Source organism: Phocoena sinus, chromosome 4 (genome assembly GCF_008692025.1).
Source record: "Phocoena sinus isolate mPhoSin1 chromosome 4, mPhoSin1.pri, whole genome shotgun sequence".
NCBI lineage: Eukaryota > Metazoa > Chordata > Mammalia > Artiodactyla > Phocoenidae > Phocoena > Phocoena sinus.
In genome coordinates this window covers 36,948,862-36,971,844 of record NC_045766.1, presented here as the reverse complement: position 1 = coordinate 36,971,844, position 22,983 = coordinate 36,948,862, and the positions used below count along the sequence as shown (strand labels likewise).

At 39.5% G+C, this 22,983-nt stretch overlaps 1 protein-coding gene across 5 annotated transcripts in view; it reads left to right on the top strand.

Moving 5' to 3' along the window:
- Window positions 1-20,536, top strand: part of VEPH1 (ventricular zone expressed PH domain containing 1) — a 216,775-nt gene extending 196,239 nt beyond the window's left edge. For 4 of the 5 annotated variants that reach the window (XM_032631409.1, XM_032631407.1, XM_032631408.1 and 1 more), the window contains 2 exons: window positions 15,731-15,867; window positions 19,840-20,536. In XM_032631409.1, coding sequence (XP_032487300.1) covers window positions 15,731-15,867; window positions 19,840-20,076 — 374 coding nt within the window. In that variant the 3' untranslated portion in view covers window positions 20,077-20,536. Of the gene's footprint in view, window positions 1-15,730; window positions 15,868-17,642; window positions 17,718-19,839 lie in introns of those variants that run through there. The other variant, XM_032631411.1, reaches the window with a different exon arrangement.
- Window positions 20,537-22,983: the final 2,447 nt, after the last annotated feature.

Here is a 22,983-nt window from a genome sequence, read left to right as displayed (position 1 = left end):
TACTGATAGGGCACCTGAGGCACAGAGGGATTTGGGAACTGCCTGAGGTCACACAGGTAATAAGTTAACAGCGTCTGGATTTGAACTCAATCTGACTCCAGAGCCCACGCTCTTAACCAACTCTCCATGCTCCCTCCCAGTTACGCTTGCCCCAGTCTGACCAGTGGAAATAGGTTGATAAAAAGTCTAATCTTCACAAAGTTATGCTGTCCTTGGGAACAGAATACTTTATCACCAATGTGCCCTCTTAGAAGGCATGGAGCTCTCAACACTGACACTGCCCAGGAGCTGCAGTTTAGACCAAGAGAACTGTTGAACACAAACCACTTTGTAGATGAACCATCCTCTAGAGAGCCGTTGATTATACCACCTGTACCCATTCCTTGAATTGGGGGATTTTGTGCATCTTAAAGATCATCCATTGTGGCAAGTCTATCCTCTTGCTCAGCCAAGAAGTTAAGACTGAATCGGGAAAAAAATGTGTTTATTTGGCCAGATGGAAATGTGAGGGGCTCTCAGAGAGGCACCAACTAAAATGTATTACCCCACAGAGATGGTATGGGTGGAAGAAGCTGGCATTAAGGATAGCAGCCTTCGTGAGGCACACATTGCTGGATGATTACAGACCAAGTCTGAGTTGATGCCAGAATGAACGCCCCAATTTTTAAAAAGTTAATTTGAGCAAAGAAGGAATTGAGGAACTGAATGTCTCCGTTATGAAACTTTCTAATTAGACCTTATTTCACCTGTGAAAAAGACAAAGCATAACAGAAACCTTATTTGAGATCGTGGCGAAGTAAGGTGCTTATCTGAGGTGGCTCTGAGGGGCCCTTAAGAATTTCATTCCAAGTAAGCTGAGTCCTTACCTTAGTTCAATAAACATTGAATCGTATCTGGCCAAGGGAGGCTCAGGAAAGGGCCTGCAAGTTAAAACCACAAAGTGCTCCTTTAATATATGTTTTCTCAAATTCACTGCCATGCACTTGAAAAGAACATTTTGTACATTCACTCATTCTTATTTGTGTTTCTCACAGTTAAATATAGACTGAGAACATATAGCAATAAAAATTCAAACAAGGCCAAATATTTTATAGCATAACATACTGAATCAAAACGTTTGGTGCCGAAAACTTAGCGTGCTTAGGTTTCTTTTCTCATTTCCTTTTGCTCCATGAAAGGGGATTTGAATCTGAGAGAAATCCTATTTTAAATTATTATTTTCACCAAAAACTCTTGACTCCCTGAAAAGTTTATATAGGTTGTTGATCTAATTTTCTTATTTTTATATAGCATATAAATTACATATTTAAGTGAAAGGTCTAACATAAGACTGCTGACACATATATTATTCATAGGGATGATATTTGCATTCATGTTATGCTTAAATTGTAAGTTTAAAGGTGATCAAGACATAAATATTGGGAAAAAAAATTTTTTTTTCCAAGGAATAAATATTTTGTTATTTGGTTATGCACAGCTAGCATAGTACTTGGGTCCCATTTTTCACTTATGAAATGCACGTTTGTTGTGTTGGTTGAATGTCTTCTCCAGGCTGAGCCTTGGGATAAAATATGAATAAGGTACAATATCTCTGCTCTGAAAGGATTCATAATCCAGTTAGGGCCAGAAGACATATATGGAAACATCTAACATACTTCCTTGTATGTTTTTAGCATGCAATAAATACCTGTTGAGTGAGTCGATGAATAATACTTAGAAGTGGAAAAGTCAAATACATCTTGAATATTAAAATGTTTCAAAATTGTGATTATGTGTTAATAATATCAAGTACATCACTATACCATACCCATTGCATTCTGGGTCTGGTAAATGGAGGTTGGTGCTTCTTTCCTCTTTGAGAGAAGTCACCATATATACATCAGAGTCTGCTTCCCTGTCTTTGCTCCTGATGTACTGTGCCCAAGTCCTGTTACTGCTCTGGTTTGGTGAGCGCTCCTGCAAGGCCCAGATGCCCTGTCAGCCTCAGGGAGGAGGGATCTAAAGAGATAGAATTGGTGCCTAGGACAAAAGACTGAAGAAATTGCATTTGGGATTTTTTTTTTTTTTAAGGTATTGGCAAATGGTACAATGTTCTCAAATATTTGTTGTTCCAGTATTTTCTAATGAGGCCATTAGAAAATTTCAGTTAGACATCAGGAAAGTCATCCTGAAATATAAATCCTTCTTAATAATGTGTAAACTAAACTGTGGGACTCCAGAAATTGACAGCAAATCAACTGGCTTCCACGGTCACTTTAAGGACAGTCTCCTCCTTGGGTAAAAGTCACATCACCCCGCTAACTCCCAGTCATCTTCCCATCAACTCTACCATCAACACACAGAAATGCACAGAAGTTTACTATTTGGTATTCAGAAAAATATTTTTTTGTCCAGTTGGGTGTGAAGTCAGAGGAAGCTAAATGCTAGCATAGTGTAAAGGTCTTAAAATTATAAATTGCTGGCATTTATCATACTAACTATGTGCTAAGTCTTACATGCATTTTTCTCACCATTATTGAGTCCATTTTACAGATCAAGAAACTGAAACACAGAGAGAGGTTAAGTACTTTTTCCAAGGTCACACAGCTACTAAGTGGTACAACTAGGATTTTAATCCAGGTTAATTCCTGAACCTGAAATTTCAATCTCTAGGGCAATTCCAAGTTAAGCACATGGAATGTTGAAAATTACAAGAACAATTATTTCATAATGTTATATTGCATTGGAAAGACCAAGGAGTGATCTATTGATACCTCTCTGATGACTTAATCTACTCAAAGATGAGCAGGGGTTTTGGTATGATAATGTGTAGGAAATGATTACATGTAAGAAATGGCTACGTAGAAGCTATTTCCAATCCCTCCAACTGCTGATTCAGTTTCTGATAATCATTTTATAAAAGTACAGAGTAGAAGGTTAGAAAGTCACTGAAGTAACTCAAGAATCCTCAGAGACTTGCTTGTTGGTGTTTATTGCCAATCCTATTACCCCACATGAATGAGAGAATAGAGGTTGAGCAAATAGATCAAACAGAACAGAATCTATTTCTGGAAAACCAAACAGATCCCTTTATCAGTCATCCTTGTGTCCTGGAACTGCTAGTGCATGTTAACAGTAAGAATTAATCAGCTGGACTGTCCTGGAACACATCTGGCTGTCTATTCAGTCACATTGTTTTTTTTAAAGGAAGAGGAGGAACTAAATCGTGACTTTCACTCTTGTTTCTTGAGACACATGGGATGCCTTTGTTCTTACACCCTACAGAAAACAACTCAGAGATGTCTTGGTTTTGGCACTTGTGTCTCCCTCTGTAGATCTGAGCACTCGCCAGTGTGATCACTCTTTTAGTCACTGGATATTTAGATATTGAATGTGATTGTCTGTAGGAGGTCTCCTTAGGTTATAAAAGAGAATGAAAAACATTTTTTCAGACAGACTTCAACCAACTATCATGATTCCTCTTTAGAACTTGATTTCAAACATTTGTGCTATAAGAACATGCTGTCCATTATATGACATGGACAAATAGAGATGGTTTCAAAATGCTATCAGGATAAGAAAGACCTCTGTCAGGAGATATTCTTCAGACACTAGAAACTGGTAACAGCAGTGTGGCTCTCCTTTGCTGGACACCTTCAGCGTGAGCTAGATGGCTTTCCACTCCAGACACCAACGTGAAAATGGACTAGGGACTTCCCTGGTGGTCCAGTGGTTAAGTCTCCGTGCTTCCACTGCAGGGGGCACAGGTTCGATCACTGGTCAGGGAACTGGGATCCTGCATGCCGCACGGCGAAAAAAAAAAGAAAATGGGCTAAATGACTTCTGAGGACCGAACTCATAAGACATAAACAGCCTGTGGGTCCATTAGTATGAAACTTTTCCATTTAATTTTAGTGCCAACTTTCACAGAACTTTAAGGGCGACAAAAGAAAACCCACTTTGGATTTATGCAGTGACTGGGTTTGTCTTATGATGCCTTCCCTCCTCCCACAGTGTGTGAGCATGTTGTCTTCCATGTTAAATGTGGTTGGAGTGCCAAAAACAGGACAGTGGTTGGGCAGGATAACATCACATTTTCACATGTATATACTGTTAATGTCTCGGTTCATAAGACTGAACCCCAGACTGTTGTTCAAAGATACTTTGAATTAGTTAATGACAAAATAAATACATGCTCATCAACTCAGATAAGTTATTATCCTTATCCTGAAATCTTTTTCCCTTTCCCCTCTTCCCATCTCCCTGTTCTATGCCTCTCTGTTAAGCCTTCCCACACTCACATTCTCTCTCTGTCTCTGTCTCTGTCTCTCTCAAACTCACATACAAACACACACACATGTGCATACACACTGGCGTACAGGGACACACCACCCCAACAGAATAAACTCTCTCCTCTCTGTCCTTTCCGTTCTCTGCCCACACCTTCTGTAGTGTACACAGCACATTGCCATCAGTCTCTCCCACTAGACAGTAAACTAGAGGTGGAAAAACCATCCATTATTTTTCTTTGTATGCCCTACCCAGTACCTGGCACATGGTAGCATTTAACAAGTATTGGGCATATAGATGGATGATGGAGTAATTCATGGATCATGTAAAGTGATAGGATGATGATAGAAGAAATAAGATTTGTTTTGAAATGCAACTTTAAAATCTAATTCTTTCTCAAAATTAAAAAAAATAACTTACTAAACTGAAACCTTGAAATAGCAGCTTTTGCAAAGAAAGCTTTTATAAGAAGAAAATGTTGCTATGTACAAAGTTTCAACACTATATGGTTACCCAATTTTAATATTTTACTAAACGGTTTCAATACACACAGAGTTCATAGTAAGCTTGCTAATAGCCTGTGAGCCTCTATGAGAAATAAGCTAAGATCAGTAGCCTAATACCCTGCAGGGGTTAATTTCCATTTTTCAACCAGCGTCACTATCCTAATCCTTCTGCCTTTCCATATTGGGTCAACAACAATCTTATCTTGATAGGCTGAAAGTTTACTTGCAGCAAAGCGTGAATCGCTCTGTGGTTACCCACAAACAAATCATCAGGCATTGAAATGTGTCCTCTTCCACTCAGAGAATAAGCCGAGTCAAGACAACCCATGGAGGAGGAGAAGCATGCTTTAGAAAGGCAGACTAGAGTGAATAAATCAGTCTCTACCACTTTACAGATTCGAAGTGACATAAGAATTTTTATGTAGTTTTCTAAAATAAAGAACTTAATATCTTTTAAAAGAGCTCTAGTCATCACCTTTCAGAGTAATCTTACTTTTTTATCTACCTATACAAATACATTAGGAATGAAATTTATTTTTCAGCCACAAGCTCCCCTATGTAAAAGACATATAAGTGCGTTTAGCGGCCACTGAGAATGAAGTCATCAAATACCTCATATTTTGCCTTGGATCTCATCCCTTCCACCTTCTCAGAAACTCCACAGCGTAGATTACCCTTTCTCTCTTTTTTATTCAATGTCTCCCTCCAGCTTTAACTCCCATGGGCTTTTAAACACTTTCAACTGGCTTAACGTCTCCTTTCCCTTTACCTACTGCCTCTCTCTCACCTCCTCTTGAAAGCCAAAAGAGTCCCGTCACTGCTCACTCTGAATTTCCTTGCCTCCTTCTCCTCCTGCTTCAACCCTCTCTAATCTGACCTCTAAGCCCATTATCTCTGTGGTCATTTAAGGCCACGCAGGTCCCAGGCACGGGGTATGTTCAGTCCTTGTGTCACTTGCCTTAAGCAGCATTCAATTCTCTTGGCCAGTTCCTCCTTCCTCAAACATTTCTCGCTTTGCCTTCTGAGACAGCACTTCTTGGGTCTCCCTCCTACTCTAGACACTCCTTCTCAGCCTCCTTTCCAGGCCCACCTTCCTCTATCCACCTATTTATTGTCAGAGCACCTCTCTTCCCCTCACTGTAACTCTCTCCTCTGTCAATCTCCACTGCTTCTGCGGCTTCAGTAACCTCTTCTATGACAAAACTCCCAAATGTGTATCTGCAGTCCAGGCCCCTCCTCTGATTGACTTCTCCCATCACCTGCTTGGTACTTCAAAGGCATCTCAAACTCAGTTCATTTAAATTAAAACTCATAAGGGTCCCACCCTTGTCCCCTCCCCCCCCAAAAAAAAAACAAACAACACTTGATTTTCTTCCAGCATTCCCCATTTCAGTAAATACAACATCACTCATTCTGATGCATCAGCCAGAGACCCACTGCCCTCTCTCCTCCCCTATCTAATCTATCACCCAGTATTGTGGATTTACCTTCTCAACTGTGCTCAACTCTGTCCACCTCTCTCCATTGCCCTAAAGCAAACTACCATCACCTCTAACCTAAAATAATGGCAATAGCCTCCTGACTGTGCTACTTGGACCTTCCAGCCTCCTTCCCACATTGCAGCCAGAATGACCTCTTCAAGGCACAAATCTGATGGGACCACTGTCTGCATAAAACCTTACCATGGCTTCCCACAGCTCTTAGCTTAAAGACCAAACTCCATACCATGTGCCTGAGAGCTTCACATGCAACGTTCTCTCCCAGCCTTTCCAGCCTCACCTTGTCCCCAGTGCCATCTGCTCCTCTCTGCTCTGCCCAGAAAGAACTCCTTTCAGTTTCTTATACTCACCTCACTTCTTCCTGCCACTATGCGTTTGTATCTGCTGTTCTTCTTCTAGGAGTGCCCTTTCTCCCCTCATCACCTAGTTAATGTAGATCTTAGCTTTCCCATTACAACTCAGATTCATTGCCTTTCTATAACCTCCTGATTTATGCTAAGGTCCTCAGAGTACTTCGGAGCCTCTCCCTATAACACTTGATATACCTGTCATCTTGTTTTTTGTTGTTGTTACTCTTTCATTTGGTTGGCTTTTGCATGTGATTATCTGATTAATGTCTACTTCCTGCAGTAAACAAGTTCTATGGAGGGAGTCCCCCTCATGCATCTATCCTCAGCCCCTAGCACAGAGTAGATACTCAATAAATATCTGCCAAATAAATGAATGACCAATTTTGTATTTTCTCAAAAAATTTTTAGTAAAATTTTTCTTAGGCAAGTGGTGACAAAAAACAAATTAATGAATTCACAATAATTCATTGTAAGAGAAACAAGGTATTCATATGATGACACTTGCAGTGTATCTTTTGTGCCAAACGTATTCTTTGTATAAACAGTATTTTCTTAATAAGCTCTTCTCAAAAGTACTATGAGAGATCATTTTATTTAACAGAGAGTAGTTATTGTGTGTGTATGTATGTATGTCAGATTCACAGAGTGTTATGGTGTATATGATACAGATAAAGCTTCCAATGCAGACATTGTAAAACTTCTATTTATCGCCAAAAGGTTTGAGGCCAAGTGTTGAACCACACCAGATGGAAATTGTGTTAAGTAATTCCACAAAAGCAGTGTAGGCACACCTTAGAATGCTCTTAAACACCAAGAATGTACGTGCATGCAGGTGGGACAATGGCTAACGTGTGCAACTTGTACAGCCCAAGCAAGGTGACCCTCCTTATCACAGAGCTGGCACAAGTGTGTCAGATCTATTTTTTTCCATACAAAGAAAGCTCTACAATGTCAAGGCCGTGGCGGAAAGCACTCAGCATTTTAAACTGTCTAAAATCCTGTGGTCAGGTGTTGCCAGCAATACCTATCCATGACATCATATTAATGAGATGACAGCATGGGACCAACATGGGAAGTGTGTATGGAACCCTTTTTTATTCAAAGTTCAAGAATAAGGTTGAGCAATTCTCTCCATTCATTTCTACCACCCCTGATCTTTTCCCATTGGTCCCTATCAGTCGTTACTGGGCAAGTCTGGGCCAGTCTTCTTTGACAGGTTCCCATAAGGACACAAAGGTGACCATACTTACTGCTCAGAACTTACTGAGCAGGTTACCTTCTTGGCAAGTGGCCTTAGAATTTTTCTTTCACTGATGAAACCATAAGTAAGCCAAATTCCACAAGCATTGATTCTGAACATTTTCTTCTATAACTCTATTAACTTAAGCCAAGGACAGGCATGTGATCTTATACTGCTGTCCTATTCTTTAATTTTATGGAAAGGTCCTAACAATTTTCTTCCCACTATTGGTTTTGCAGTTTTACTATTTTGGGTATTGTACGGCCTATTACTGTCATCTATCATGAGGCTACTGTCATTTCCTAGAAGTTCCTGAGCTATGTTAGAATAACCTGGGGATCCTGTTAAAAACGCAGGGTCCCTCACCCTACCCCAAAATTTCGCTTCAGTAGGTTTGGGGTGGTTCCTTGTAGCGTGCATTTTAAGAAGCCAGCAGGTAATTCTGATGTAGGTGGCCCTCAGAACAGTTTGGGAAACACTGCTGTACAAGCTTATAAAAGAGTAGTTCTGAGGCTTTTTTTAGAACAATATTTCAGTGATTAATAGAGAAGCCTAGAAAGCAGACTGCATTTTGATGGGTATGAAATTACTGAGAAAGGAAGCCATTCGGCACATGTGAAAGTGCCCTCAAAGGGCTGCTGTCAAAATGAGTTTGTCCTTTTTTGGACCCCACGCATCTTGTAGGATGTTACAAAATGGATGCTGGATGATACCTCCTCGTTTATTTACTACTGTAAGGAAATATGAGCTTCTAAAACACTGCCTGGATATTCATACGAAACATGCCATTTGTTACAATCCTCAGTGATTTCAGAAACCACAGATGCTCAGCCTACTAAATGTGGCTCCTATGACCTCCTCATTTAATGATTCTATCCCTCTTTAAGCATATCCTCTGTAATTAGAGTTGGCTTTATTAGAACTGGCACACATACAAGAAAATCAGTAGAACCATAGAAGGGAATTGAAGTAAAGTTGAGACTCTCAGTACATAAAAAATAATTCCCCACAGACTGTACAGGAGTTGTAATTCCCAGAAGCAGTCATTTCAAGGGAAAAGTTTTTAAAAGACATACTTTTTCTCAGTTCTTCTTTTAAAACTAAGTATTTGAGATTGACGTTTTTTCTTCCAGAATATGCCTTCTTTTGAAGGTATTTGTCTTTAACAATCAAGAAAAAATATCTAAGAATTCGAACATCACAAATTAAATTCACAACCGTCTTAATTATTCTCGTACAATGCAATATTTTCAAGACAAAAGTTGCGTAAGCCAGAAAGCATACATATAAGGAACTTCTGGGTATGGATAGAGTTCGGTACAGTGTGAATAGTAGCTAACGGTGGGGGACATGTCACCACCTACTGTCATAAGAATAAGCAGGAACTCTGGAATAAAAGGGAGCGACCACCAATGATGTGGAAAAGGCTCCCAGTGCAGCCCAATCCACTATTGGATTAGCTTGAATATAGCAGTCTTTGTGAACAAGTGGATCTGTTACTCAACAACAGAAGAGTTCACCTCCCTTTGGGACTCTTTGAATTGCTTGTGACACCTCAAGTTCAAAGCCTGCAGTCCTTGAACTTTAAAAGGGTTTCCCATCTTACTCTGAATTCTCTCACTGTTCCTAACACTTTAATATAGTGTAGGTTTCATTACATCCTTAATTGGAGGGAGGGAGATGGGTTTTATCCTAAAGTCATTAGGATATGGTATTTATAAAAACCACCCGTTCATCATCACAGTAAGAGATGATGATGAGTTTATGTTCATGATCATGGTCATGATCGTGATTATAGTAGCTACTATTTGTTGACCCCGTATTATGTACCAGGACTTAGTTAAGCAAGGCTACTGTTAACCTTTACAGCATTTTTGTGCCTTTATTTATGGTGGATGATGTCCACTTGGGGGTGTAGACTTAAACAGCAAAATTCGGGCCGAATTTCAGCCCCTACTTACCCCTTGGCTGAGTGTTTTTGTGCAGTGCACAGCCATTCACAGTGGCCCTGTTGTTAAGCATGACATCTTTGGAGAAGAGGAAATTGAAGCTCAGTGAAGTTAAACAACTTGTACAAGACAAGTCAGCTGTTAAAGTAACAGATTCTGGGCTTCAGCTGAGGTCTGACTCCAAAGTCACTGCCCTTACCTCATCAGCCCTAGGCCTAGGCCAGAGAAAGTCTTTGGTACAGCCCTGTATGATTTATTATAGTAAGGAGTAAACACGGCGTTCGACACACTATGTTTAACTAAATTATAATTGGCTAAAAACATATTCACAATTGCAACAGATCTTAAAACAAGGTGGAGACCTTGAATTATTGAGCTCTTGTGCTCTTGAGATAAAGGGGTTATATGACTACAGAAATTATTATTTTTTATGATGTTATGTTACAAAGTATTAGCTTCCACTTTGCACGATGTCCAGGGATCTTCAGGATGAGTCTCTTCTTGAATCTCACATCACATCTCGTTTGCCAAGCCCCACCAGGTTCCATCACAAAGAATGAGTGACAGTTCCTAGAATGCATTTCATGCCCACTCTGTCGGCCTCAGCCCTTTGCATATGTTTTGGGTTTTTTTTTTTCAGAATATCCTTCTTCACTTCACCTTCATCACTGCTACTTGTCCTTCATAATTCAGCTCAGACACATTTTCTCCAAGAAGCTTTTCTGCTTCCTACACCCAGTTTAGAATAGGTGCCTCCCAGGGTGTTCCATTCTCCTTACTTCTGGCTTTCAGTTACATTCTGGCAGGAGATCAGAGGGAGGGAGCAGAGTGAGGTCTGCTTATTTATTCCCGACTCCCTCCCTGCTTGGTCACTGCAGGTTGACTGTGTCCTCAATCCACAGCCACAACTCCTGTCAGGCAGCGCTCTTGCATACAGGTCTCCTTCTGGGTCCTAACTGTTCTCTTCGCTTTCCTCTTCAGCCAGAGAGGGGTGTTATGCCTCCTCCTGGCTCCTGGCCCCAGAGTACTAAGGTGCTTTTCCTACACCTTGCCCACATCTGTGTAAGTAGTCCCTTTATTAACTGCCCTCAGTTGCCCAGCTTGAGGTGCCCCCGTTTCCTGCTGCAGCCATGCCTGATCCATAGCAGATCCCATCTGGGGTCTGTGAGGCTTCATGTCTGTGCTAGCTGGACCTTCGCAGGCTCTAGGCCCCTCCTTGGTCCTTAAGAAAAGCAAGGTCCTTTCTAATGGGATTTCAGAAGAACTTTCAAATGAAGTTCAACATGGCCTCCCCATGACTATTTGATACCCAATCTCTTTCCTGGATCTTACACCAAAAAGTCTTGAAGCAAGGTCCTTTCTAATGGGATTTCAGAAGAACTTTCAAATGAAGTCCAATATGGCCTCCCCATGACTATTTGATACCCAATCTCTTTCCTGGATCTTACACCAAAAAGTCTTGAATCGCCTGCCGATCCCCTACCTTCAGCTCATGACTTTGACCAAAGTGACTGCTTTACTTGCAGAAGAAGTGAACTTGCTTCTGAGTTCATTGATTCTTCCAGCTTCTTTAACTTTTTTTCTTTCATGCACTTTCCCTCACATGTCCCACTTGTTACCTCAGGCCTTCTCTGTACTCCTCCTAGAAGTTCCTTTCTCCCTTCTTCAGCGGGGGCCTAGCCCCCATGTCACCCTCTCCCAGCTGGAAGAATTTCCTTTCTTTGAGTTCTGTAATGCTTGGCTTTTACTTCTGCAGGGGCACTTGCCAAACTCTACACTGAGTTGTCAAATTCGTAAAATGCTTTATCTCCCCACAAAATGATAAACTCAAGCTCTCTGAGCTGGGCTTTATGACCCCCTCAGATCCAAACACAGTGCCTTACAGCTTATCTGTGCTCAAAATTATGTGTGAGATGACTGGATATCGTTGGTAGATCAACAGAGGAATATTCTTTCTTGCTTTAAGGTATCTGGTCTGATATTATTTCACTCTTATTCACCAACTTTGTGTTGAGTAAGACTAACACCTTCAAATTTCATCTTTTATCAACATAAATATTTTCAACTCTTGGTGCACAAAAGGAATACAATTAATATATGACCATTTGTATTAGCATTCTAAAAGACTTTTAAGTTGATAAACATGGTAATAGTTTGGGTTCCAATTGCACTAGAGAATTCAGTTTAATATTCCATAGTTTTTTCAGCCAACTGATAATTTAAAAAAGGAACAGATCCTGGTTGGTAAAGAATGTCTTAGCCAAATTGTGGTGCTTTGAATGAAATTATGTGTTAATTGGCAAGAGAGAAAATATTTAAATATCCTTTATGCATTATGTGCAAACAAGATAGTTTTAGACATACAATCATTCCCTCATAGGCTCATTCCACATGTTATTTTTCAAGTGGAATATGATCATCCTTAGAAAGAATTAGTTCCCTGTTTTGACCATGAAGAGACTGCAATATCATATGAGAATTATTGCTTACCAGGACATGCTATGGGCAATAGGCCTATTAAAAGGACACATGGCCAGTCACGCATAAGCCAGACATAATTATAAAAAAAAAAATTTTAGGACCTGGGATAGCCACTGGAAAAAAATTTAAGTCTTTTTTTTTTTTTTGCCTTTTGAAACTATTTTAAAATTAATCCTACAGCTACAAATAGCCTGGCTTTTACATATTATCTGAAGCTGACTCTGATGCCTAAATTAAGGCCCTAACATGCAGCTAGTTTAAAGTGCTTCTAACATTTCCTTCCTAAAATCCTTTCCATGGACTTTTCCCCTGGGATCCACTTTCATTGGTCTACAGTGAAAAGTCTTCACTTAGCAGCATTTCTCCATCATCCTTCATCCTTTTGTTCTCCAGGAGGCCTATGATTTTCTCTGGTGTCTCTCACAGTCATTGTGGGCATGTGGGTATGTGGGTATGATATCCCAGCCACTCCATGTCTCAAACAATTCCCTCAACTATTTTGCCAAGTGCGACTTCCGTCACATACACTTAAAGTGAACCATTTGGACCTGCCTTGAGATTTGGATCTATGTTGAGGAGAAGTTCTTGTAGCTAATTCCCTATGTCAGATCTAGAAGGACACATGTGCTTAAATATTACCTAAACCGATAGTGACTTCAAATCAGCTCAGATATCATGACTATTTCAAATGTTTCTCTGAGTAAATATGGGAGAAAGACTGGAAAAATATTCTGTTATTAAATGACATTGCATTATATTAAATCATCTTACCATTAAAAATGGCAAGACAGCAATGTGGTTACAAAAGATGAAGTAAGTTCTTTAATAAAAGAGGGGGACGGGGTAGTAGTTCTTTGCTACTTACCTAGTGTCCTCACATAAATCTCTTTAATAAAAGAGGGGGATGGGGTAGTAGTTCTTTGCTACTTACCTAGTGTCCTCACATAAATCTCTTTAATAAAAGAGGGGGACGGGGTAGTAGTTCTTTGCTACTTACCTAGTGTCCTCACATAAATCTCTTTATTTTGATTTTTGATCTCTCAACATCCTTGTAAAGCAGGTGGGAGTGATTATTATTTCCTCTTCGCTGAGCAGAAATCAGTGGTTAAGAGGACTCGAATCTAACTCTTCTGAATTGTTATTCAAAGATCCTTCAAAATTACAATTAGATCAGCATTTTTTTCTAATTTGAAAGCATAGGAAATGGGTGTTTTAGAAAAAAATTAATCCTATTTTTGGCTTGGGTTTTTCCTTGTTGTTACTTAGTTGCTTGTTGGTTTGTTTTCTCCTCTTGAAACTCCGTTGGACCTTCCCTTCCTCCTCCCAGACAGGCTGCTGCACTCTTCATGACTCAACAGCACGTGTTAGCAGACATTCATGGAACCCCTAGCCCAGGCCGACACTGTGAGCACAGGGCAAGCAGGCTGTACCTGCCCTCTAGGACCAGTAGCACGTGGGGAAGACATGGTGTCCTAAGTGCTTTACCTGCTGCACAAAGGAAGCAAGCACTGTGTTTATGGAAAATTTAAATTTGCAAAGAGCATACTAGCTTTAAGAAAACTCTAAATCAGATGATTCCTAGTAAAGCAAAGCAGAACACTGAGATAATTTTTTGACATTGATTGTCAATGATTCTTGAGTGACTGCTTTCCATACCCTCTGCTATACCTAGTACTAGCCACCATGGAGCATCGCAGAAAATGGGGGACACTTCTCATCACTGAAGCCTCAGATTAAATGCCACCTCAAATATGCAAGCTCTTTCCTGACCGCTTAAATGCATGTGCACCAACCCCCAAGTCACTCACTCTCTATTCTATCTTCATCATAACCCTATCACTATCTAACAATATATTTCATATGTTGTTTCAGTTATTAGCCTTAATTTGGGATTGACAATGGAACATCCAATTGACTAGTCATCAGACAAGAAGGGAAAAAAGCTAGATTAACTTTAATAGAATTTTGTTTATAAAAACTATACATTGCATTATTCTTAACCCAACAGTGCTGTTAAGGTGGACAAATCCCCTGTCTGAGGTAATTTTTCTACCTACGTTAGATAAGAGAAATGGTAGATGGGAAGGATAGGTTGTGTTCATATGGTTAAAGAGGTACTGTCCAAATTTCATAGTGATTAACAAATTTCATCACTTTCAAGGTGCTATGAAAATTGAACATTAATGTATATAAATAAATATTGTCATACTCCCCAGAAATCAGATGCTTTCACATGATTTTGAAATTTGAAGAGTGAATCTTATGTAGTTGGTAAAACAAATGGAATTCTTCAGTTCAACATTTAAACTTCTGACATTGTAACCGGATTTCTAATTCTATGGTTATGTGTAATCATACACACTCTACTTCAGTGTAAAATGAATCCATTCATTCACTCATTCGACAAAAATTTATAGACTCCATACTAGGTTAGATGCCTGATGTAACAATAGTGAACAAAGCAAAGACCCTGCCCTCATGGAGCTTTCAGTTGAATGGGAAAGAAAGACATTAATAAGGTAAATACCAATAATCATCTACAAATGATGATACCTGATAGAAAAGAAACATGCCAGTTGCTTTGAGAACGTATAGAAGACAGTCACTCGAGTCTGGGTTTGGGAAAGGTCTCCCAGAGGAAGCAACGTTTGAGTTGAAACATGAAACGATCAGTTTTTAACTAGGTGAAGATTCAAATATGGACAGTGGAGACAGAGTGTGTGTGTACCAGAGTGGAAAAATCATGTTCAAAAGAGTTAGGTAAGTTTGCCTTTGCAGCTGTTAAGGATTCAGAAAAACACATCTTTTGGAGCACTACATTGACTTTTGCTGACAAATAGCTAAATATACTTGGTTTATGATTATTTATAAAGTTATATTTCTAAGCAGTTCACGTGAACGGAATACCATGAAACAAAGGAGTTAGGAAGCACAGAAAGCTGAATGTCTGGATGAACCTTACAAAACTGCTAACCAGGGCTTCCCTGGTGGCGCAGTGGTTGAGAGTCTGCCTGCCGTTGCAGGGGACACGGGTTCATGCCCCGGTCCGGGAGGATCCCACGTGCTGCGGAGCTGCTGGGCCCGTGAGCCATGGCCGCTGGGCCTGCGTGTCCGAAGCCTGTGCTCCGCAGCGGGAGGGGCCACAACAGTGAGAGGCCCGCATACCGCAAAAAAAACCTGCTAACCAAATGCTCTTTTCGTGAACTATGTTCCTTTTGCAAATCTCGATGAGGGCTTTCAACACTTTCCCATTATCATACCTAAATTGTGCATTCTTTTAGGGACAAAGGGGGAAGGTTAACCAAATTTATAATTTGTTAGCCCATTATCCAAATGTACTTACTGGGTCTGGTTCACTGTACAATTCTGACTTTTGATCACTTGCCAGATAAATAATGGAAAATAAATGGCTTGATCGTTCTGTTACCTTCAACAGTTGTAAATCAAGATGGCCAGCCTCTCATAGAAGGAAAACTTAAAGAGAAGCAAGTCAGATGGAAGTTCATCAAAAGGTGGAAAACCCGCTATTTTACACTGGCTGGAAATCAACTTCTGTTTCAAAAAGGAAAGTCTGTAAGTACCCCTACCATCTTTTACACTTGCATTTTTAAGGTCTTGATCTCTGCCAGCTAGGCATTTTGTCTTGAGTTAAAAAGCCAATAATGTTTTCCTTCTCCATTTTACAGTGTCATTTTATTATATATGCCCCTTTGACTGTCTACTCTGTTCATTCCTATGTTAGTTGTTTCACTGTACCTCTTCAGTTTATTACGGGAGGGTTTTTTGGTTAACTTAAGTTTTAGAAGACGAACCACAGAAGGTGTACCCGGGGATCTCGACTTGAATACCATACCTGCTGTTTCCTTGTGGATCACCTAAATAAATGTGTGGCTTATGACATTGGCTCTGACTTCTTTTAGGATTGAAGGTTATATTTGGAGGTGGGGACCTGACGAAGGAGACAGTAGGCAGGGAGGAAGAAAAAAAGGCTGATTTATTTTAAGTACTTTTTGTAGTCAACCAAATTCAATTCTGATTAGGGAAAAATATTACTATCTTTCATTCATTTAATATTCAGTTAATGAAAACAATAGAATTCTGAAAGAATTAATAAATATTTAATATAATTTTCAATCTGAAGTAGGATGCTCAGTAAATATTCATATTCTGAATTTTCAGTGGGAAACTTGTGAAATAATATTCTATTGCAATCAACAATGCAAAGTTATCCCTTTCTTTTCAAATCAGTTTTATTTATCATTAAACTCTACTCATTACAGATCAGGGAGCATGAAATTTTGACCTACGTCTTGACCATTTTGAGATATAATAATAATAACTTAACAGAGCTTATCACATGCCACACTGGATTGCCTCTATCTATCTTCGGAACAATCCTTTGAGGTCAGCACTATTGTTATTGCCATTTTGTAGATGGAGAAACTGAGGCACAAAGAGACTGATAGTCTTGTCCAAGGTTAGAGCCAGTAAGGTGAGAAAGGGTAAAACTGGAGTTAGGCTCAGGCAATGTGACACCAAGGCATGTTCTTAAATGGGTACACTGTCCAGCTTCCCATGTACACTTAAAATACAGGGTCAGAGGCAAACCAAACTATGTCTGAATTAATTAATGAGAGTGTTAAATTACTTAAAAATTACATTTCACTAAGAGCACATGCACTATATCTTTGGAGTGCTCGTTACAAAATTTATTTGAACTTACTACTCAACAGGAATCAAGTATGGTGTATCTGAATTATGACAAATTCTGATCAACGCTCTTTTAGTTAATAAGACTTCACATTAACTTTTTGAATGAAAAAGAACATTTTGGTGACATCTACTTTGAACTCGTGTTACTTTCTTCATCTGTGTGTTTTATAAAATATACAGATGGGCTGAAGGTCTTTTTAACTGGGAAGTATAATGGTGTGTTCAATTTGAAAAGTTATTGGCGGTTTAAGGAAACATTTTTTTAGCATAGGTTCACACTGAAGCATTTTTAAAATGTTTAAAATGACCATTTGAATTTCCTGTCTTTATTAAAGAAATCAGAATAGAAGTTAAGATGTAGTGATTTTTCAGATCCCTCTTATGCATTAACAAAGTAGAGTTAGTGCATAAGAATGTTTTTCCTGAACTCAAATAATGACCTTTATACTTCTTGATTCGGAGCTTTTTAATAAAGTTTAGAGAATAAGCTATTGTATAATTGGCTAACTTATTTGACATCTTTATCAGGAAATGATGGTTTGACATTCCAGAAATATGACAGAACATTTGGCTCAAATATTAGGAAATAATATAATGTAGCGTGAAGACCACAGCAAAATCCCTCTCATCCCCAGGGAGACAGTAACCATGCAGTGGTCAGCAGTCCAGCTGAAGCTTCAGCCACATCATAAAGGGATTTTCTTGTAAATGAGGAAAATGTGCATTTTAAAGTAAGAACTAAAAGACTATAGTGTCTTATTTTTCACTTTTTTTTTTTTTTTTGGCTGCACTGGGTCTTCGTTGCTGTGCACAGGCTTCCTCTAGTTGCGGTGAGCGGGGGCTACTCTTCGTTGCGGTGTGTGGGCTTCTCATTGCAGTGGCTTCTCTTGTTGCAGAGCATGAGCTCTAAGCACGCGGGCTTCAGTAGTTGTGGTGCGTGAGCTTGGTAGTTGTGGCTGAGTAATAGTCCATTGTATATATGTACCACATCTTCCTTATCCATTCATCTGTTGATGGACATTTAGGTTGTTTCCATGCCTTGGCTATTGTGAATAGTGCTGCTATGAACATAGGGTTGCATGTATCTTTATGAATTACAGTTTTGTCCAGATATATGCCCAGGAGTGGGATTGCTGAATCATATGGTAATTCTATTTTTAGTTTTCTGAGGAATATCCGTACTGTTTCCACGGTGGCTGCACCAACTTACATTCCCACCAACAGTGTAAGAGGGTTCCCTTTTCTCCACACCCTCTCCAGCATTTTGTTATTTGTAGACTTTTTAATGATGGCCATTCCGACTGGTGTGAGGTGGTACCTTATTACAGTTTTGATTTGCATTTCTCTAATAATTAGCGATGTTGAGCATCTTTTCATGTGCCTATTGGCCATCTGTATTTTTTCTTTGGAGAAATGTCTATTTAGGTCTTCCGCCCATTTTTCCATTGGGTTGTTTGTTTTTTTGTTGTTGAGTTGTATGAGCTGTATGCATATTTTGGAAATTAAGCCCTTGTCAGCTGCATCATTTGCAAATATTTTATCCCATTCTGCAGTTTGTCTTTTCGTTTTGTTTATGGTTTCTTTTGCTGTGCAAAAGCTTGTAAGTTTGATTAGGTTTCATTTGTTTACTTTGTTTTTACTTCTATTGCCTTGGGAGACTGACCTAAGAAAACATTGGTACTATTTATGTCAGAGAATATTTTGCCTATGGTCTCTTCTAAGAGGTCTATGAGGTGTCATGTCTTATGTTTAAGTCTTTACTCAATTTTGAGTTTATTTTTGTGTGTGGTATGAAGGTGTGTTCTAACTTCATTGACTTACATGCAGCTGTCCAACTTTCCCAACACCACTTTCTGAAGAGACTGTCTTTTTCCCATTGTATATTCTTGCCTCCTTTGTTCAAGATTAATTAACCATAGGTGGGTTTATTTCTGGACTCTCTATTCTGCTGACATCAGTATTTTGAATTACTCTTTTTGTTTGATGCTCCTGAGATTTTTCCAAGGTGGACAATGCACCATAGAAAGTTTAGGATGAGTGGAAAAGATGCCTTTCCACTGCAAAGTGAGAGAAGGGTGATTGTGAAAGGGAGATGGGAAAGGAGGGTAAGCAAGATTCTCAAACACAGGTATATTCTCCAGTGGACAGAATGGGCTCAGGAATATTAAAGACCTGAAATTGCTTTAAAGAAGTATCTGACTCCTTAAAAATATTCATGCTAGCCCACCATGATGACTCTGGTGTTAGAGAGATCCTTAAGCATCTGCTTTAATGCAAAGAAAATGTAACATCATTAAATATTCCTTCCCTTAATGTTTGTGGACAAATCATGCTTCCAAAGCTCAAGAGAGTTTCAAAAACAGTTTCTTCGACTTAAACATTGGAACCCTGTTTGTTCAATTAATACCTCTTTCTCAGAGGTAACACAAAAGAAAATTAAATGTCAAGCCTGTAAAATTATCTCAGATTCTGAGTTAATATTACCCCAAATTGTACTGCTGCATTTTGCTCTATTAATACAGTGTTAATGTCAGTAGAAAATGACATAAAGTCAAAGAAATAGGAATCAAGCATTTTTCCCAATCCCACTGTATAATAATTTTCTATAAATTGGCTGTTTTGTTTCAACCCTAGATAGTACAACAAAAAGCCAGTTGCTCACTCCTTCATTTGCTCTAATGACTCTTTGAGGCTTTAGCACCCAAAATAACAAAGGTCTTAAGCCACATGAAGTGAAAGGATTCTGATCCTCTTAGAAAATTCTCCAGGAGCCAGAGATCTTTCCATACTATTGAAAGCTAGCTCATGTTCTTTCCTTCCCATGCATTTCAGAAAGATGATCCTGATGACTCACCAATAGAACTCAGCAAAGTACAGAGTGTGAAAGTTGTGGCCAAGAAACGCAGGGACCGCTCTCTCCCTCGGGCTTTCGAAATCTTCACAGACAATAAAAGCTATGTTTTCAAGGCCAAGGATGAGAAGAATGCAGAAGAGTGGCTCCAGTGCATCAATGTGGCAGTTGCCCAAGCAAAAGAGAGGGAAAGTAGGGAAGTAACCACATATCTGTAGGGATTTGCAAGCCGACCTCACACCAGTTGTATACAATGGGCATTGCACTGTCATTGCCAATGTCAGGAAAAAGAGATAAATTCACCATGTCATGCTGTTTTTTATTAAATACCAATGGAGCAGTTTTCCCCAAGAAGCAGGACCTAAAAGTGGCAAGATCCTGAGTACATTTCAGATCCACATGGCATTTGCATTAACTCCAGAACAGCTGTGTGAGGCATATGGGAAAAGGAGCTACGGATGGTATGAAGCCAGAAAGGGGAGAGTAGGGATCTAGAAACTTCCATAGACATGTTATTGTACATTGTAAGAAAACAACTTTAAAAGATACCTGAACTACCTATCCTAAGGGAAGATTACGTACTTCTGATGAAAAATAATCTGTCAAAAGTATTAAAAGAAGGGGCTTCCCTGGTGGCACAGTGGTTGAGAGTCTGCCTGCCAATGCAGGGGACACAGGTTCGAGTCCCGGTCCAGGAAGATCCCACATGCCGCGGAGCGGCTGGGCCCATGAACCATGGCCGCTGAGCCTGTGCGTCCGAAGCCTGTGCTCTGCAACAGGAGAGGCCACAACAGTGAGAGGCCCGCGTACCACAAAAAAAAAAAAAAAAAAGTATTAAAAGAAAAAAAAACCTACAAGGAAAAGTCAAATTGATGAACACTGAGGAAAACCACATAACTTACTTACGGAAATATAATTACATTTATCCTCTCCTAATACAAGTGAGGCTAACACTTTGTAAAATGGTTCTCAAGTTAAGCCAATTATGTAATTAAATGTCCTTCAAACCCCTTATTTGATTATTCCTTTTAGGTTCATATAATATGATCTAAAGTTTAGATACTTGGATATTTCTCCTGCCCAAGGCAGTAAGTGTAAGCCAGGATAAGCACAGAAAACCATTTTCCCATCTTCAAAATATGTGTCATTTCCATTAAACTTTGAGATTTTAAAGTTCTATACGTTTCTTCTTTGTATTCAACACTTTAATATCTCCAAATTACAAACATTTATTGGGTTTTGCCATTACCCATAATTAAAAAAAAAAATTAAGCTGTAGTAGGCAGAATTCTAGAATGACTTCCAGTGACCCAAACCCTGGTATAACCTCCTCACCCTGAGTGTGGTGGGACCTATAACTTGCTTCTAACTAATAGAATATGGCAAAAGGGATAGGATAGTCTCTACCATGATTATGTTACATTACATGGCAAAGATGAAGGAAATTTTCCAGATATAATTAAGGTCCTTAATCAGCTGACTTTGAGTTAATTGAGAGGATATGATCCTGGGTGGGCCTGACCTAATCAGTTGAGCCCTTTGAAAGAGGGTGAGCAAGTCAGAGTCTCTCCCACTGGCCTTGAATAAGCTGCAACAAGTTCTACAGCTTCAAGGAAATGAATTTTGCCACAATCAGTGAGCCGCTTGGAAGAGGATCCTGAGCCTCAGATAAAGCCCATTCCCAGCCAACACCTTGATTGCAGCTTTGTGAAACCTTGAGCAGAGGACCCAGCTAAGCCATGCTTGGACTCCTGATCCATGGATACTTGGAGATAATAAACAAGTGCTGTTTTAAGCTGTTAAGTGTGTGGTAATTTGTTATGTAGCAATAGATAAGTAATACAAAAGCTTACTTGTAATGCACATACAGGTTAATTTTTTTCTTTGAAATGTATTAAACATAGTCTAGTATAGAAACATGGAGAAGGATTATAAGTAGTCAATACCCTGAATTCTACCCTGACTCTACTGCTAAATCACTAGGATAGGAAATATAACAGAAACCAAGTTTGGGGAAGGAAACAATTCAATCTTAAGTTTTAACATAAAGTTTGAGAGTATTGTGAATTGTAGAAGTTCTTAGAAGTTGGAAATAGAATTTGGAACGTGAAAATTGGGCCTCATCATATAAATAGATGGTTGCTGAAAATGTGGGATAAGATGAAATTACTCAGGGAGAATAAGACAAAAGAATTAATAAGGGCTTCCTTGGGACACCCAGGAGTTAAGCAAGGGGGCTGATTAGTGTTCAGAAATGTTATAAACCAGAGGAAATAATGTCACAAGCACCAAGGTTTTCAAGGAAAAGAGAGAGATCAGCCATGTGAAATCCTGAAGAGTAATCACTTAAGATAAAGAATGACTTTTGCAACCAAGAAGCAGTTGGTGTCATTGGCAAGAACAATTTCATTGGAGTGATGAGGTGAAAGTCAATTTCAGTGGACTGAAGAATCAACAGGAGATTAAGAGTTTAAAGCAATAATTGAACTCTGCTTTCAGTAATGTGGGGCTAAGATGGAGAAAGTGTTTTTTGTTGTTTGCTTTAAGGATGCATTAGACTTAAGGGAAAGAAGTTTAAAACACAGAAAGAAAGAGGAAAAATAACTTTGCTTGAGCAAAGTTTCCGGAAATGAAGGAAAACGATTAAAACTCCTTTTTTCCACAGCAATTTATGGAGCAGCTACCAAGAAACAGGTACCATGGTTGGCCTGGAGATAGAAAAATAAAAGATCCAGCTCTTCCCTTCAAGGAGTTTACAGTGTAGTGGAGGAGATGGACATGTACAACAAAAATTGAAATGCTATGTGGCAAGTGCCTTGATGGAAGTATGCACAGGGTCCTGAGGAAACATAGGAGAAGGCACCACTGTAAGTGACTTTGAACTCAGCTTGGGCTCCCTTACTGTTCCCCAGAGGTGTTAGAGAATGAGCTTGTCTTAAAGAACTAGTAGGAGTGTCATGGGCAGACAAGGAGCAAATGGCCAGTAGAGGGAACCGTCTTGCAGAGGTGAAGGAGGAGGAGGGAACATGGTCTACTTGCAAAACAGCAAGTCCTCGCCTGGGATTGGAACATAAGGGACTTGTTGGGAGATGGTGCAGAATGATGCTGGAAAGGCCTGCAGGGCC